This window comes from Chenopodium quinoa, unplaced genomic scaffold, assembly GCF_001683475.1.
Source record: "Chenopodium quinoa cultivar QQ74 unplaced genomic scaffold, ASM168347v1, whole genome shotgun sequence".
Taxonomy (NCBI): Eukaryota; Viridiplantae; Streptophyta; class Magnoliopsida; order Caryophyllales; family Amaranthaceae; genus Chenopodium; species Chenopodium quinoa.
This window is the reverse complement of record NW_018742418.1, coordinates 4,647,278-4,662,935: the sequence shown is the minus strand read 5'-3', so window position 1 is coordinate 4,662,935 and position 15,658 is coordinate 4,647,278. Positions and strand designations below refer to the sequence as shown.

The window sequence follows — 15,658 nt, the reverse complement described above, 5'->3', positions numbered from 1 at the left end:
TACGAGATTCCACAGTTTTTAAGAGTGAAACACAAGAAGTTGAAAATGTAAGGAGTCAATTATTAGATGAATTTGAGCCATGTTTAAAGTAAGGCTGCTGACTTATATTACACAAGGCAACTATATACAATTAGAAGTTTTTATAATAAGGCAATTCTCTATCTGTAGTTCTGTACAAAAGGTCAGAAAATGGAAAATTTTCTGTCCGCAAATCACTTAAGCTAAATAAATGTGCTCTATGGTAAAAGATATCTGGCGGCGAACAAAGAGTAAGGGCACCACCCAGTCACCCACCAAGCAACAAACTGCCCTCAGCTTTTCAAGTCACACCACGATATACTTCATCTGGGCGAAGATCATCCAAATTATCGATAGTTCTATAGCCATTCAACTCCCTAAGACATGACCATCCCCGGCGATGCATTAACTCACGGAAATCATCCTCGGTGTAAAAAGTTTTATCTACGGTGTGGGATATCGTCTGACCGGGATATGAAATGTGGTCTGACTCCTCATAGCACAGCTTAATCGTCATACCTGAAACAAAGAAATTGTTATTGCAGGGGAGGGATAAGGGGAAAAGAAGGATGCCACATGCTACAACTCCATTCACATGGTAATTGAATGTACTACAATGCAATATATGAGGGGAGGGGTGCAACAAGCTAATGCAACATATACCGTGATCAAGGTGAAGAGTGTAGGTGCCTAGTGGCATGTCCCTGTCAAGGGATCGGGCAACCTGTTCCTCATCCTCCAACCAAAATGCACGCTTTGTCCTTAAACCAAATGCAGATCGGATCACATCTTTGATGGCCTCAGCAGTTCCCTCTACACCAATCCTCTTAGTGTAATCACCCCATTTGACAATTATCACCCTCCCACCAAAAGGATGAGTATCATCACCTGCAAAAGTTAAGGTAAAAATTAATATCAAAACTCTAGAACTAAAACAAAACATGCCTGCTAAAAATTCAGAAAACGTTACAAGCCAATAGCTAATAGGTTGCAAGACAAAACAACAGGTGTTGTGATAACTTCTTCCTTATCATAAATCTCCCTCTTTTACACACATACGAAGGGAGGAATCATGCCAACTACGGCAAAAAAAACTCGCCTTTCTTCACCATTTTAATTTTCTTTCATCAGATTTTGAGAACACTGAGAACGGTTGATCTACTGGGTAAAATGAAATGGGAAAAAAAAAAAAAAAGAGTGAGAGAAATCGGAAGGGGACCAAATCAAATTAAACACAAGAAATTTAAGAGGGCCTCTCCTCTGAAGACAGAAGATTAAAAGAAAAGTAACAATAAAAAAAAAAAAATCAGAAAGGAATTAAACATACTGGTAAAACCAGCACCAAGAAGAAATACTGATTATAATATAAATAATAAAATGAAAAAAAAAATGATGATGAAAATGTTGAGCTTTATGGAGCAAAAAAGCTTCTAGATATTAGGATTTTGGAATATACAGTGACCAGGTTCAGGTGAGTGGTCTGCCAGGCTAAAGTCCACAGTCATCTATTCACAGTTCACGCACATTACAGACAAATTAAGGAAACTATATTCAGACTTTCTATTAAACTGCCTCTTAGCAGAATCGGCAAGATGCTCACACCAAGCCTTGGCAGAGGCCATTCGAGGCATGCACCAACTTATGTAGTTACATATAGTGAACCTTGCGGCACCCAGGCGTCTCAGCCTCTCCGATCCAGTGAAGTGTGTGCCATGTGCCTAGTTGCACACATGTACACTTGAGGCCTGCTTTTTTAAAAAAAAATAAGTCTCATAACTAACACATGATTCAACCATGATTTTAGATCACAAACCTAGACATCATTTGTCACATACTCACATCCAACATAAAAACACCAAACTTACCCATATAACCCTCTACAGCCCCATCTCACTCTTCAGACACAAAAAAAAAGAAAAGATTAAGAAGAGGGACAGCCGGGTTACTCATTAGTCACTCAACTCTTTATCCCCACCTTCTAAGTCTAGATTTGGATTTCACTTCAGGCAGAAGTAATTCACTAATGCTGCTCTAAAGTTTTCTTATGCATTGTTCTCAGTTCTCACTTCATAAATCATAGGAATATAAGAATAAGACAGAAGAAACTGGAGACAATATAAAGAAATAAGAATGAATGGTACAAAATTGCACTTACAAAAACGCCCCATCTAAATTTATTTCTCAGAAGTCACAAATTCCTGAAGGAACAAAATTTTGGACACTATCAAAGTAAGAAATTAACCTTCCTACATACTCTGGGACCACTAGAAGACACTCAAATCAAAGTATTTCGAACCTTTTCAAACTCAAAAAAAGCACTGCATGAGACCGAGAGAACTATACAAACTTTCTCTTTTTAATCTTATTAAAGTCCCAAGATAAATTCATAATAGCTTCAGAAGCACAAATCCAGTCATTAAATCCTCCTGAATCTATATTACCTATTTCAGTTTGCTTCAGAAGAATCCAGATCAACTTTAAGGGATCCGTCTATTTATTCTCTGAAAATCAAACATGAAAGCACTCCAAATGACCCTGTTTGGCTGTTTCTTTTTTAATAAAGCTTAAAATGTCTCCTACCTCTTCATAAAGTTGTAGCCATAAAATGCCCTGAATTTTCATACAGGAATGTGATAGAGCTAGTTTAAGGTTTTTATTAAATAACAAATTCAAAGATATTTAGTTGAAATTGTGGAAGTAATATGTTACAAGACTTACAACTTACAAGGCATGTTCGAGCACCCACATCCAACTTTTAGATTGAATAAACTAATGGAAGCCAAACAAGATATAAGGCACCCCTGAAGTATTAATACTCAATAGTCAAACCCTTGACTGTGTTCATATTCACTTGATCACTTCACTTGAGTCTGAGGCGCTTAGCTTTAGATACTTTTTCAAACAGGCACTCATGTACAATTAATATTTTCCATCCAAATAGCATTAAACTGATCTTTTGTTAAAAAAAAAACTAGAACAAGACCACATAGTAGCTAATCAACCCATTGAATCTTCTAACACAACTCCTCAAACATGCAACTTATATTTGTAACAGCAATTTTTCCGACAGAAAAGATGAAGTTAACAGTAAATAGAGACGGATAAATGTTAATGTGAACCTCACGATCATTATAACTTTTCACGTTCCTTTGAGACGAGTTTTTTTTTTCCTTGAATTGCACAAATTGTGAATTTAAGGTAATTTTGAAGCTCATATTATTCAAGCCTTTTCTCTTTACCTTATTCTTACAGCTTATTTATGTTAAAATCAGACCAAATCAGACCAGAGTGGACCAAAATAAACTCAAAACAATACCAAACATAGTTATAACGATAACAATTCATACCAAACAATAAATTCAAACCAGACAGCACCAACAGAGACCAGACTAGTCCACATCAAACGGACAGACAAAAATTTAAAATTAAGACCAACATGCCAAATATAAAGTGAAGAGAACATAGCCTCCATGTATACAAGATTACCATTTCCAGGAGTCTCACGCCAAAATGATGGGGGGCAACCCCCATCTGTTACGGCATCAGCTGCAGTAATGGCAAGAGGATGTCCCTCATGATCCAAACGCCTCTCCAAGTTCAGAGTTGGCCTCCCATTAGCTTTACCCAAAAAAAAATAATAATAAATAAATAAATAAAAAATTAAAATTAAAATTAAAAATAAAAAAAAAAATAGTTAGTACATAAATCCAATGAATACAAACTTTAAACAGACAAAATGTCAATTCAAAAAAAAAATATCAATAGAAAATACAATAAAGCCGTTCACAAGAAAAGCAGGTGCAAAAGAGGATGGGTTAAGGAAAAATGAGAAGGACAAAAGAATGTCACTATGCTTCACAACTCATAGATTTTAGCATTCGAACGCGGATGCATGTGAAGGCATCACAATTTTCCCATCAAATAGGACAAGGGCGGGTGCCTACTAACCAATTTCTTCTTCCTCAATCATAATCTTCATTGGTTCCTCAATCTTAATCTTCAATGGTTCCTCAATCATCGGTTCCACAATCATTTGTTCCTCAATCTTAATCCCCATTGGTTCCTCAATCTTAATCTTCTTTGGTTTGTGCATTTCTAAGATAGAGCAGAAGAGATAGAAGGCCAAAACTCAAAGACCAGAGAGATGCAATGTCACTAACTCTGACAAGAATATAGCAGAAATTATAATACTCTGGAGAATCAGATCCAAGATCCCTACACATCAAATGTACCGAGCTTCATCATTAAAATTTAAAACAATCTTCGCTCAATTTTCAGAATTTATGGGTTCAAAATCATTAATTGAGGCTTCACTACTATGAGGGTTTTGAGATTGAGTAGGCTTTTCTCAATAAAACATTTAAACCAAGTATAAATCAGGTTATGCTCGCCTAATCTAAGGGTTTTTTATTTGATTTCACTCATGACAATGAAATTTCTCACAGCTAAGAGTCACACTCCAAGATAAGAACACAAGTTTCTGGACACTCCAATTTTATTAATCAAACAATTTCATGTATAACAAGCAAAAATAAAGCAATAAATAGCCTCATGATATTGTCTCCTAATATGACATGAAAACGCGTGGAAAGTTTTAGGAAACAAATCAACCTTAACAAATCTCATGACTTATTAGCAACAACAAAGCTATAAATAGCCTCACAAAACCGTCCATCTGTCCTATTGACTAAAGGAAACAAAATAAAGCTCCTCATATGACTAGAAAACACATGGATAGTTTTTAGGAAATAAATTAACCTTACAGCTTTCCTTAACTCTCCTACGGTGTATAAAAAGGTGCACCTACAAGTGAGTCTCGAGGTGAAAGGGATGAAGCACTCTTTTCTGATCCAAGCAAGACGATTTCAAAGAGGAGTAGGGAGGCACAAAAGCGCACTGAGGTAGACAACTTTTTATACACACAAAAAGTTTATCTCATTATATGAGCCATGCATTAGCTTTGCACCTAGACTAAAGGATCCCTATCGCCTTAGTGCTCCGTAGTGATTTTTTTTTTTTTTTTTTTTTTTTTTTTTTGAAAAATTGCTCATCTAGTGAGATTAGGAAACAAAACCAAGCAAGAAACAAGTGAGTAGGAAAATCTTACTAAGCCTAAGAGTTACAGAATTCATGCAAAAGCAGTCATACTTACATAAATTAATCTTAAGTGTATAAGGAAACAAAAAGAAAGTAGAAAAATTCAATGCCAAAGGCCCCTAAGCCTTAAAATAGTTATATGCCTATAAGAAATCTATCCTACTATATCTATCCTAGTGTAGGAAACCAACTAGCTCTGGAATCTAGTCAGCTACATGAGAAGCTTGCTTAATAACCGCCTCAATTATTTCTCTGTCTACCTTGCAAGATAGGTTTGCAGCCCTAACTCAATATCGCAGCCCACATGGCCCCTAAATAAATAACTTAAACAAATCCAATAACTAAAATCATCACTTTAGGAGTACGGAAAAACCCTATTTATCCCTATAAAACTATCAAAGAAAGTTAAGGCCAAACAGTGGACACTGGATCACATCATGGCAGCTCAAATATACTGGTACGGTAACTTCCACATGCTCTATTTTATGCCAATCAGAAGTCGCAACATACTGTGAAGGTATGTGAAAAAGGAAGAATGTCCATACGACAATTATTGAGGGGCACAACAACAAAGGGGTTTCTATAGAAGAAGTAACATTTAATGGAATACAAAGGATAAATAGTTTTTGACATGTCTTACCTTAAAGTCAGTTTAAAAAAGGCAGGTCAAAATCCCATTGCTCAATGCAGAGATGCAACTACAAAATTCACCTTCAGAATATTGACAGATCATGCTTTTAAATGTGCACATCAATGAAGACTGGTCATAACAGACAGGAAGATTGATAAAGGCAAGTTAATGACAATTAAAAGGACAATGTCACCGGCATTGATCACAGAAATTTATAAATTAGCTTCCTCCATCCTCAATGTCAATTTATTCCATTTCAGAATATCTCAAAATACTTATTAGGTTTCTATAGAAAATTATCATTTAATTCTAAGTTAAAAATTCCACAGTGATGAGTTCAAACTAAATACGGTAGTTGGACAAGGAAAAATAAATGATCTCCCCTAAAACCTTTTTTTTTTTTTTTTAATTTCTACTTGTTTGCAAAAATACGACCAAGATGGAGGAAAAAGAGAATATAATAGAAGGTATAAAATGGGCTGAGCTAGTGAGCTATATGGCATCAAGATGGAGCTACAACAGGCTAGTCAAATAGTTTGGATAAAATCTATCTTCCATTAAAATGGCCTTGATGTAGTAACATCTCTGAATTAAGATTACTACCATGTTAATAACCTAAAATTGAAAATGATATGCAAGACATTAAAGAACAAAGCCAATCAATGGCATATTGTATAGGAACAAGGAAGCTGAACAAAGTAGTTGATGCTCTAGCCAATGAAGCTATAAACTAAGACTAATGAATCATTAAATACATCCTGCATGAAGGCTTAAATGCTATAACCAGTGCTACTTAACTCATTAACCCCCTTGTGTAACTAGAAAAAGGTGAATTAATAAATGAAAGTGGTACAATTTAGTCTAATTAACGAAACTGGATAGCGAATTGAACAACACTCTGTTTGCATTATTGTCTATAAACACTATGTCACATCTCTGAACACTACGACATAGTGTTTATGCCATATTATCATATTGAATTTTGAAATATGACTTTAATATTGTGAATTGAGAGTGCCTATGGTTCTTTCAGTGATGATGCTTCTCGCAGTTAGAAGAGACCATGTCAAGTAGTGCAGGGCACAATTAACCCTCTAGGAGTCAGTAGCAAGCTGCTTGTGCCATGGTCCCCTTTCCTCTAAAAATGAACTTGATATTATCACAATTTAATTGCATATACAACAGATAGCAAGCTAATAAATATTAGATGGCATGCTTGATCTAGACAAGCTACCAAATGATAGAGATAAATGTGCTAAAATGCCACAGATGATTGCACCAGAAGATCAAGTAATAGAAATATGAAGGTGAGACAAGCAAAAAGTACTAGCCATGGCAATCTTGCTTCAAGGATTAACATCTTGCAGTTTCACTCCTAATCCCTTAACCTTGACATTATAATCAAGTATCTCTCTTTCACCTCGCTTTAGTAGGACCCTTGAGTAGTGCTACTCACCAACCTTAATTATCGTAATTTATTGGTTTTCAGCTCTTACAATGTTCCAAAAACAATTCAAGATACCAATCTAAATTCCATAAGGTTTTGACGTGTAGTACCTTCAATGGGTCCAAAAGGAATAGAAGCATCGTCAATACCTGCACAAAGACAATCAATAAAAAGCATTGTTAGGAAATACACTATTTCATAATCTTTGCTTTTCAGAAACATCATCACTGACTTCTGAGAAGCACAAGGAGCCAAGTAATGGCAAACAAACACTAGAAACAAAAGGAAAACTTTAGAACAAGGTCATCATGCAGCGGTCTTTATACACATTTTAAGGGAGTTACTAGCAGAATCACTTGGTAACAAAAATCTATACTCATACAAGTAGCAAAAGCATACAAACACTGATTTCAAAATATGCATCCCACCACACACAAGCATGCCAAAATAGCTCCCCAACAAATTCATAAAAGACCCAGATAGCATATGTTTCAGTTCATTATACTTCAAGAAGAAACAACAGATTACTAAGCATAATGGCTATCAACATCAGCCAAACTAAGTACTTGGTTCTAATAAACATGTATGATCAAAGATAGACATGTGGATGATGTCATAATCAATTGAACAAATAGTTGTTAAAGGATCTTATTTCTATAGACAAATAGTCATACTGAAATATAAGTGTTGATGTCTTCTTGGTCACAGACCCTCTCCACATATTAATCGCATTTAATTCAATCAATTCAGGGCGGCCCAGCATGAGAAGTTCAACTTCGGACACCAAGGGTTGAACTAAGTCACGAAAAAACTTCTAGTTCAAGTGAAGACTAAGAGCTATAACTCTTATCAGTTTACATGTCCCATTTAGACTTTCTCCACACAAAGTTTCAAGCTAGAAGAACTATGCAAAATACAAGCAGCATTCTTCATACTCATTTTATTGGACCAATCTAAGAATGTAATTCCCTATCCAGATTGAAGCCGCCTCCATTTGGTCAATTACTTACTCATACGTCATACCATTACAAACAACACCCTGATAAAGTGAAAAATGCAAAAACCATTTCCTTTGTTCACATCCCTTTCCTTTCTTACCAACCCTTGAACTCTTGTCCTAGTGCAACCAAGCAAATGACTTATGCCAACAAGACACAAGGAGGGTTAGTGCAAAAACCATTTTCTTTACGGTCTACCTGTCTGTAATCCTTTGAATGAGGAAGGTCAAAGAAATTTTGATAAAACTATCAGCTTTCAATAGCTCCTCCTGCTACCCGTACCCAAGATCAGCATAATATCATCATGAACAGTCAACTGAGTCAAGCACCAATTCGATGAAATTACCAATAAAACAGGGATACACTATTCCAAGATTTCCAACAGCATAAACACATACAAAATTACAAATCCAACAAAGGCAATAATATCAAAACCACCCGAAAAAAAAGACCTCAAATTCAAAAACTTTGCAAACACCCAATACCACAAACAACCTTAAAATTCAAATAAACTCTCCTAATGGAACCAAACCATTCAAGACCCAACAAAATAGCAAAATTCTCAAATGCAATTCTCAACAGGACCTAAACAACATACTAAATTTAACAATTATTAAACCTAAAAATAGTGCAATCCCACATGTAATTCTCAACTAACACCTCAACAAACCCAACTAATAATAACGGAAAAAAACCACAAAAATATAAGCACAAACCTTTATCAGAGAATTGCAAGAAAGAATCAACCTTAGAAGAATGATTATTAACCCCATCATTACTATTATGATTAGGGCTTTTATACCCAGCCGAATTCGTAACGCAACGATTCCTATCCCTCAAAATCTCTTCAATTTCCTTATAACACAACATCTTAGCATTCCCATTTGCAGCATTACCCATTTGCTGCTTCGCTTTCTTAAATTCTTTAAGCAAATTCCTCCACTTATCAGTGCACATAGTAGGACTCCTATCAAACCCTCTATCCCTCATTTTGGCCGAAATCTGCTCCCACAAATGCTTATTTGATTTAGAAGTGTTGAACAGAGAATCCATCTCTCTCCTCAAGCTAATTAGATTCCGGGTTTCGTCTTGAACCCAAGTTTCGGCTCGCTTCTTCGGGCCCGAAGAAGACGGTGTTGTCGCCGAAGAGGGTAAACGGTGCGGTTCATGGATTTGGTGGGGGTGGGGGTGGGGGTGGTGGGTGGGACCCACTTCGATGAGCATGTCGTTGTGGTGATCGTCATCGGAGAAGTCGAGAGATGATGAAGGTGGTTTGGAGGTGGTGGTAATTGGGGTGGGGTTGTGGTTGGAATCGGAAATGTACATGATTTTAATGGAGTTTTTTGGGGAAGAGTGAAATTGAGGAATATTAGGGGAAATTTTGGGAATTATTAGGGTTTAAATGGATTTGGGAATTTGGGTTGAAATTGAGGAAAGAATGAGAATTTGAGGAATTTGGCATTTTTTACTATTCCGGGGAGGTGGGATTCCGGGGAGGTGAGTGAGACAGTGGAGTCGGAGACTCGGAGTATAGAGGTTGTGTTCTCTTTGCCTTAATTTTTTACTATTGCTTAACAAACTTGAATTACGGTTTACTTTCGTGAGTTGATTTTTTTTTTAAAGGATCTGTGAGTCGAACTTGACACACGTGTTCTATTGGCGGATCCAGAAATTTATAAATGGGGATCTAAAATATTTTCCAACTTAATCATACCAACATGCGAAATAATTTTTTGAAAAAAAAAAAAAAAATGGATTTTTGAACAAACTAATCCAAAGTTCCATTCTTTTTTCTTTCATCAACCGTCTTTTCACTAATAAAAAAAAATAGAATACTACTTTAAATAATTAGAAACAACTAGTCAATTTGATATGTTACCCTCATTTCATATTATTTACAACAAAATTGTATTATTTATGAGACATAAATTATTCATTTATTGTAAATAATATAAAACAGATGTAGTAAATTAAATCTAAAATCAATCGATTTCCTAAGTCAAGCACTCACTCTAGTACTATAAAGTATACAATTTAAATCAATCAAATGCACAAAGTACTTATTGAATTTAATGTTTTTAGCCAATAAAGATCACCAACAGTATGGTGATTATAGTCGGTCCCTTCATGTAGGGTTCAGTCAGTTTCTTAAGTGGTGGGATTTTTAGTATTGTTTGTTTGTTTGTTTTTCATGTGTGCAGGGATACAAGTTTAGAAGATTTGTCTTGCAAATTTGTGGAATTGCGGGTCTGTTGGTTTAGGGGTGCAGATTTAGAAGATTCGCCTTGCAAATTTGTCGATCTTGATGACCAATCAAGTTTTATCACTTTCGCGACTATACATCAATGGAGCTCCGTCAAAAACGATGCAAAGACATCTAAAATTATTCAGGAGCAGTTCAGAAGCGATTTCATTAGTTTAGAAGTGTTAAATACTTGTAGTGAGAATTTAGATCTCTTAAGGAATGATTGTAAGTGTCGAATGACTATTATTATTTAATGAAGTCACCCCTCCCTATTCCATTAAAAAAAAATGCACAAAGTAAAGCTATAATAGTTTGAGGCCTTTGAGTGTGAGTTTGGAAAAAGGAGACTTGGAGAAAATAAAAAAAAGGGGGTTGTGAGAGAAGAGGTTCACGTGAGTAACCAACCAAACATTTAAAAATTAAAAAAATAAAAAATACTTGCTTTCCTACCTTCACGTGACATATGAGAATAAGAGCAGTAGGAGTTTGTTAGCAAATGATATATGGATATTTGGAATGGGAGTCCAAATTTTTAGGCTTTTTTTTAAAACGAAACTTGGGCGTATAGACTTCATTTGTATTTTTTTTTCACAAAATGGGAATGCAAATGCTCCCTAAGAGGAATTAATAGGTCCGCCCATGACATGTTCATACATAAATAGTGATATTTTCCTACAAAATATAGTCGATGATATTAGTTATTAAAGATATGTGTAGGCAAACTCAAAAATCAAATTGTTACAATCAATTAACACACTATGAAACTACTTAGAATTTCCAAAATTTACAATCAAATTTTCAAAATCATACCAATGGATTAGACTTTGCATATTAGATAGGGTTGGATAGTAATTTTTTCACCTTGATTGAAAGCGAAAGAGGATCTAATTTACTTTATTAAAAATCATATCGATAAAAATCGAACAAATGACTATCCTATTTAGGTAACTCATAGTACTTTATGTCTCTTTTTGTTTGTCGCAATTTTCTTTTCAAGTCGTCGCTTAAAAATTGCTCCATATTATTATTATACATAGAGACCATTATTTTACTTTCACAAAAATACTTTAGATCCCATCACTTTTCTCTCTCATTATTTCCACTCAACAAAACTTAATAAATTGAAATATTTATATAGGGCAAACAATTGAAAACGGAAGAAATATGTATTATAAAAATAATTTCTTTTATAAACATCCTCAATAAACTAGGTACTCCATACATAATAATACTATAAATATCTCATGCATTTACACAATAAGTGAATTAACCATCAAAAAGTATTGCTCGAGATAAAATCTTTAGTTCATTTAACCAACCCGAAGAACGGAAGAAGTAGCAACTTGGAAAAAAAATATCAATAAGCTGAAATTACTGGGTTTTGTTAGAAACCCCAAACCCCCCATTATTGCAGTCTACAAGAAGGAAGAGAATTTCAGAAAATGGCATAAAAGCTCAATCTTTTAATTGCCCTTTGAAATTGCTGAAATTTAGAGTATACCCCAGAAATTTTTCTGCAACTCCTGCAAATTATAGCTCATCTCTTCTCTTAGGTAATTTCTCGAACACCTTATCTTCATTCTTAAAAAAAAATCAGAACTTTTTAGCTCTTTGTAATTACTTGGTGTGCGTTTTTTAATGCAGCTTTACATATTTCTGGAATCTATTGGTTGCATCATTACTTTCTGGGTGTGATTATAATTGAGCTTAATTTTAGTTTTATAGAGGTCCATGATAAATATTTCATTAAGGGGTTTTGTTTAACGAGCATGAAATTAAATTAATTGATTATGTGAAGCTAATTGATTATGGGAAAGTTGGAGTTGGAAATTAATTTCTTCGTACTTTGGTTGCTACATTTGTGTGATTGTGAATTTCCCTGTTTGTTTTTTACACATTGCATGATGCATTTTGAGCTACCCGTGTATTAGTTGCTTGATTTCAATTATGTTAAAGACAAACAACATTTTGATATTAGGTAAAGAGTATGGTTTCGTATTGGTTATCGATAAGTTTGGAGTCCTATATTGTACTTAGACTTTCATCCTTCAGGGCATGCTTGGATTGGGGGAGATGTATTACTAGGGTAATAGTCAAACTAAGCAAAATGTAAGCTTGGATTGGGGGAGATGTATTACTAGGGTAATAAAAGTCAAACTAAGCAAAATGTAAGTGAAAATTACCCTCTTATGAGGGTAATATTTCCTCCATCTCTCTCTTTTCCTCATGGCACAACTACCTTATTTCATTTGTAAACACCATGCCTCCTACAACAACACCTCTAATTACTTGTGTTTTTTCAATTTTGACTTTTATTACCCCTTAATATATTAACCCCAATCCAAGCAAGGCCTAAATGAGAAGATGAAATGATTCAGTCTTTATATAGGTCGAATCTGCTCACGGATGGAAAATTTGTTGGTTTTAGGATATTTAGGGGCCAAAGATGAAATAATTCAGTCTTCATATTGGTTTTAGGATACATGGAAGTCAAAAGGGACTGATTATTTTTGTTCAATATCGGGGATTTGATAATGTAATATAATTCGGGATAGTATATGATCAGACTCGACCGCCTCATATGAGTCATATCTAAATTAACAACTCGTTAAAGATATGGACCCTTGTAAATCATAGATGTTCTCAGTACATTAGCACTTGTTAACAGTCGCTAAGCTGCCTAAGCTTTATACAGTGAACTAACAGTCTTGAGTAACTTTATCCTAGGTACATGTACACACTCTGACACTAATAACTTGTGTCAGACACCGGTACTGATTTTTTTTCCATGATCTTAGCCCAAAATAAAGTGCCCATGCCCATATTTGAGTAATCAGAGTGAAAGGAAGAGTCTGAGTGGCTAAAAACTAAAATCTAACATCATGTGCCACAGTTATAACTAGTAATGGCATCTTGGTATTGTTAATGTACGGAGTAATCTATAAGATTAGGAGGGGAGTGACAGAATTTACAGTGTTGTTTTCATATTTTAAGGCTATGAAAATATGCGAGTTTTAGATGCTTCCATCAAGGGTATGTGTTCAAGTGTTTGACCAGGTATTCAACTATTTTGTGAAAAATTTCCATAAATTTGACCGAAAATGATGGGTCAAGATATCTTACACATGTCCGAGTGTCCAGGATTTGACACGGGTACTTGAGGATAGTGGGGAAGCAAGAAAGAGCTAGCTATGAATTAATTCCTGTATACTTATATCAAAAATAATATCCTGAAATTTAAGAATGTGTTGTTAGCATATGTGCTGCTCATGTTTTTTTTCATTTTCCCCTATACTCTACTTTGGTGCTGAACTTTAGGCCATCAGTTGGTTGACTTGTGCTTTACCCAGTAAAATAACACAGTCACCAAAAGGCTAACAAGAATGCAAAAAATTATAAAAGAAGGCTTTAACTTTAGGAGATTTTGGACTTTGTTCTAACTTCTCACGTTTTGAATGTATTTTCAAATTTTAGGTAGAGGCTGAGATTCGAAGTCAGAACCAATGTCCATATGTTATTACTCCTTATCATGTTACTTTGAAGTACAACTGAATCATCAAAATGGTGTGTCAATTTAATTTCAGGGCAATTGCTACTGAGTGCCTGAGACTTCCAACAATGAATAATGCCTACATGTCAAGATTCTGCAGCATCTCTCACACTGCTGCCATTCCGCTGCCCTCAAGAGGAAGTGTTGTTCTTGAACTATTTAGAAACTTCTCTACTTGTAGTCCATTGGTTGTTGTTCCTTCTAATCCTTTCATCATCAGAAACTCCCAAGCATTGACAGCTCAAATCTCCGCATCTGATACAACACAGCGCTCTGAAGAGTGGTTTGCGCTCCGCAAGGACAGGCTAACTACTAGCACCTTCAGCACTGCTTTGGGTTTCTGGAAGGGGACCCGCCGAGCTGAGCTCTGGAGTGAGAAGGTTTTTGCTTCCGATGCCACAACTGTAGCAGCTTCTGCAAAGCGGGCCATGGAGTGGGGTGTTCTCAATGAAGCACCCGCTATTGAGAGGTATAAAAGCATTACTGGGCATGATGTTGGTTACATGGGCTTTGCAATTCATTCTGAGCAAAGATTTGATTGGATGGGCGCTTCTCCTGATGGTCTTCTTAGTTGCACTCCTGAGGCCGGTATCCTTGAAGTGAAATGTCCATATAACAAAGGGAAGCCTGTGGCATTGCCTTGGTCATCAATGCCTTTCTATTACATGCCTCAAATCCAAGGTCAAATGGAGATAATGGATCGAGAATGGGTGGATCTGTATTGTTGGACCCCTAATGGGAGCACAATATTCAGAGTATGCAGAGAACGAGGATATTGGGAGCTTATACATGGAATTTTGCGCGAGTTTTGGTGGGAAAATGTAATTCCTGCTAGAGAAGCTTTATTAGTAGGTGGGGAAGAAGCAGCAAACTACTATAAACCCGCACCCATTCACAAACAAACTGGTCTGGTGATTAGCAAGAGCATTAGTTTAGCAGCCGAGGCCAAACTGTTGTGCAAGGAAATTGCAGGTCATGTCGAATTCTTTACACAATAGACCTCCAATTAAGATAACAATTTGATAATTCCACCATGGGTTATATTTTCCAATTACAAGCTTTTGGTGCAATTTTGTATTCTCTTCAATTTAAAGCATATCTATAGAAATCATGTTCAATGTTTAGCCTGCAGCTGATATGGACTGAACTCTTGAGCATAATTTTGTTAAATTTACAGGTAGACCCAAATACGAACCTACCTGAATTTGGCCCGATCGAACCTGAAATCATATAAGATGACTAGTACCTAAATAAAACCTAAACTAAATCGATCTAAGCAAACCCTTAGGCGCCTAAACTCTGTACAATTGTAATTGCTAATTCTTGTGGAAATATCAGATTATCTTCTCTAAAAACATATGTCTTGTAAAATATTAGGACCTGGTCAAAATTGTAGTATGAGATATGATTACACAGAACTCTATAAATAACAAATCCTCTTTTAAAAATAATCTCATTGACGCAGAGAATCTACCAGCTAATCAAAGATTATGTATAGACAGAATCATGCAATTTTTAGCTGCATAAGAAAGGTTAAACTGCATCACCTAAATTTGGCCGGATGACAATCTAGTTCTTAATCCTAAAATCAAACAAGATTTTTCAAAAAACAAAGGAAGGAGACGAGGGAAGATGAATTCTGGACCCTCCTGGGCTGATCAATGGGACAGCA

General features: G+C 35.5%; 2 protein-coding genes across 3 annotated transcripts; one reads left to right on the top strand and one right to left on the bottom strand.

Annotated features, from left to right (window-relative positions):
- Nucleotides 1-39: 39 nt before the first annotated feature.
- Nucleotides 40-10,069, bottom strand: LOC110710382 (trihelix transcription factor GT-1-like). The gene is made up of 5 exons (XM_021888676.1): nucleotides 8,908-10,069; nucleotides 7,304-7,342; nucleotides 3,505-3,636; nucleotides 682-906; nucleotides 40-537 (listed from the first exon to the last, which is right to left on the bottom strand). The coding sequence occupies exons 1-5, from the start codon at nucleotides 9,515-9,517 to the stop codon at nucleotides 320-322; spliced, it is 1,224 nt and encodes a 407-aa protein (XP_021744368.1). The 5' UTR covers nucleotides 9,518-10,069; the 3' UTR covers nucleotides 40-319.
- Nucleotides 10,070-11,615: 1,546 nt separating this feature from the next.
- Nucleotides 11,616-15,110, top strand: LOC110710366. Of its 2 annotated transcripts, none has more exons than XM_021888658.1 (2): nucleotides 11,616-11,989; nucleotides 13,911-15,110. In XM_021888658.1, exon 2 carries the CDS (start codon nucleotides 13,998-14,000, stop codon nucleotides 14,982-14,984), a length of 987 nt encoding a protein of 328 aa, XP_021744350.1. In that variant the 5' UTR covers nucleotides 11,616-11,989; nucleotides 13,911-13,997; the 3' UTR covers nucleotides 14,985-15,110. The 2 variants fall into 2 exon arrangements, with proteins under 2 accessions (XP_021744350.1, XP_021744358.1); XM_021888666.1 differs by having other exon boundaries at nucleotides 11,620-11,989; nucleotides 14,021-15,110.
- The last annotated feature ends 548 nt before the right edge of the window (nucleotides 15,111-15,658 follow it).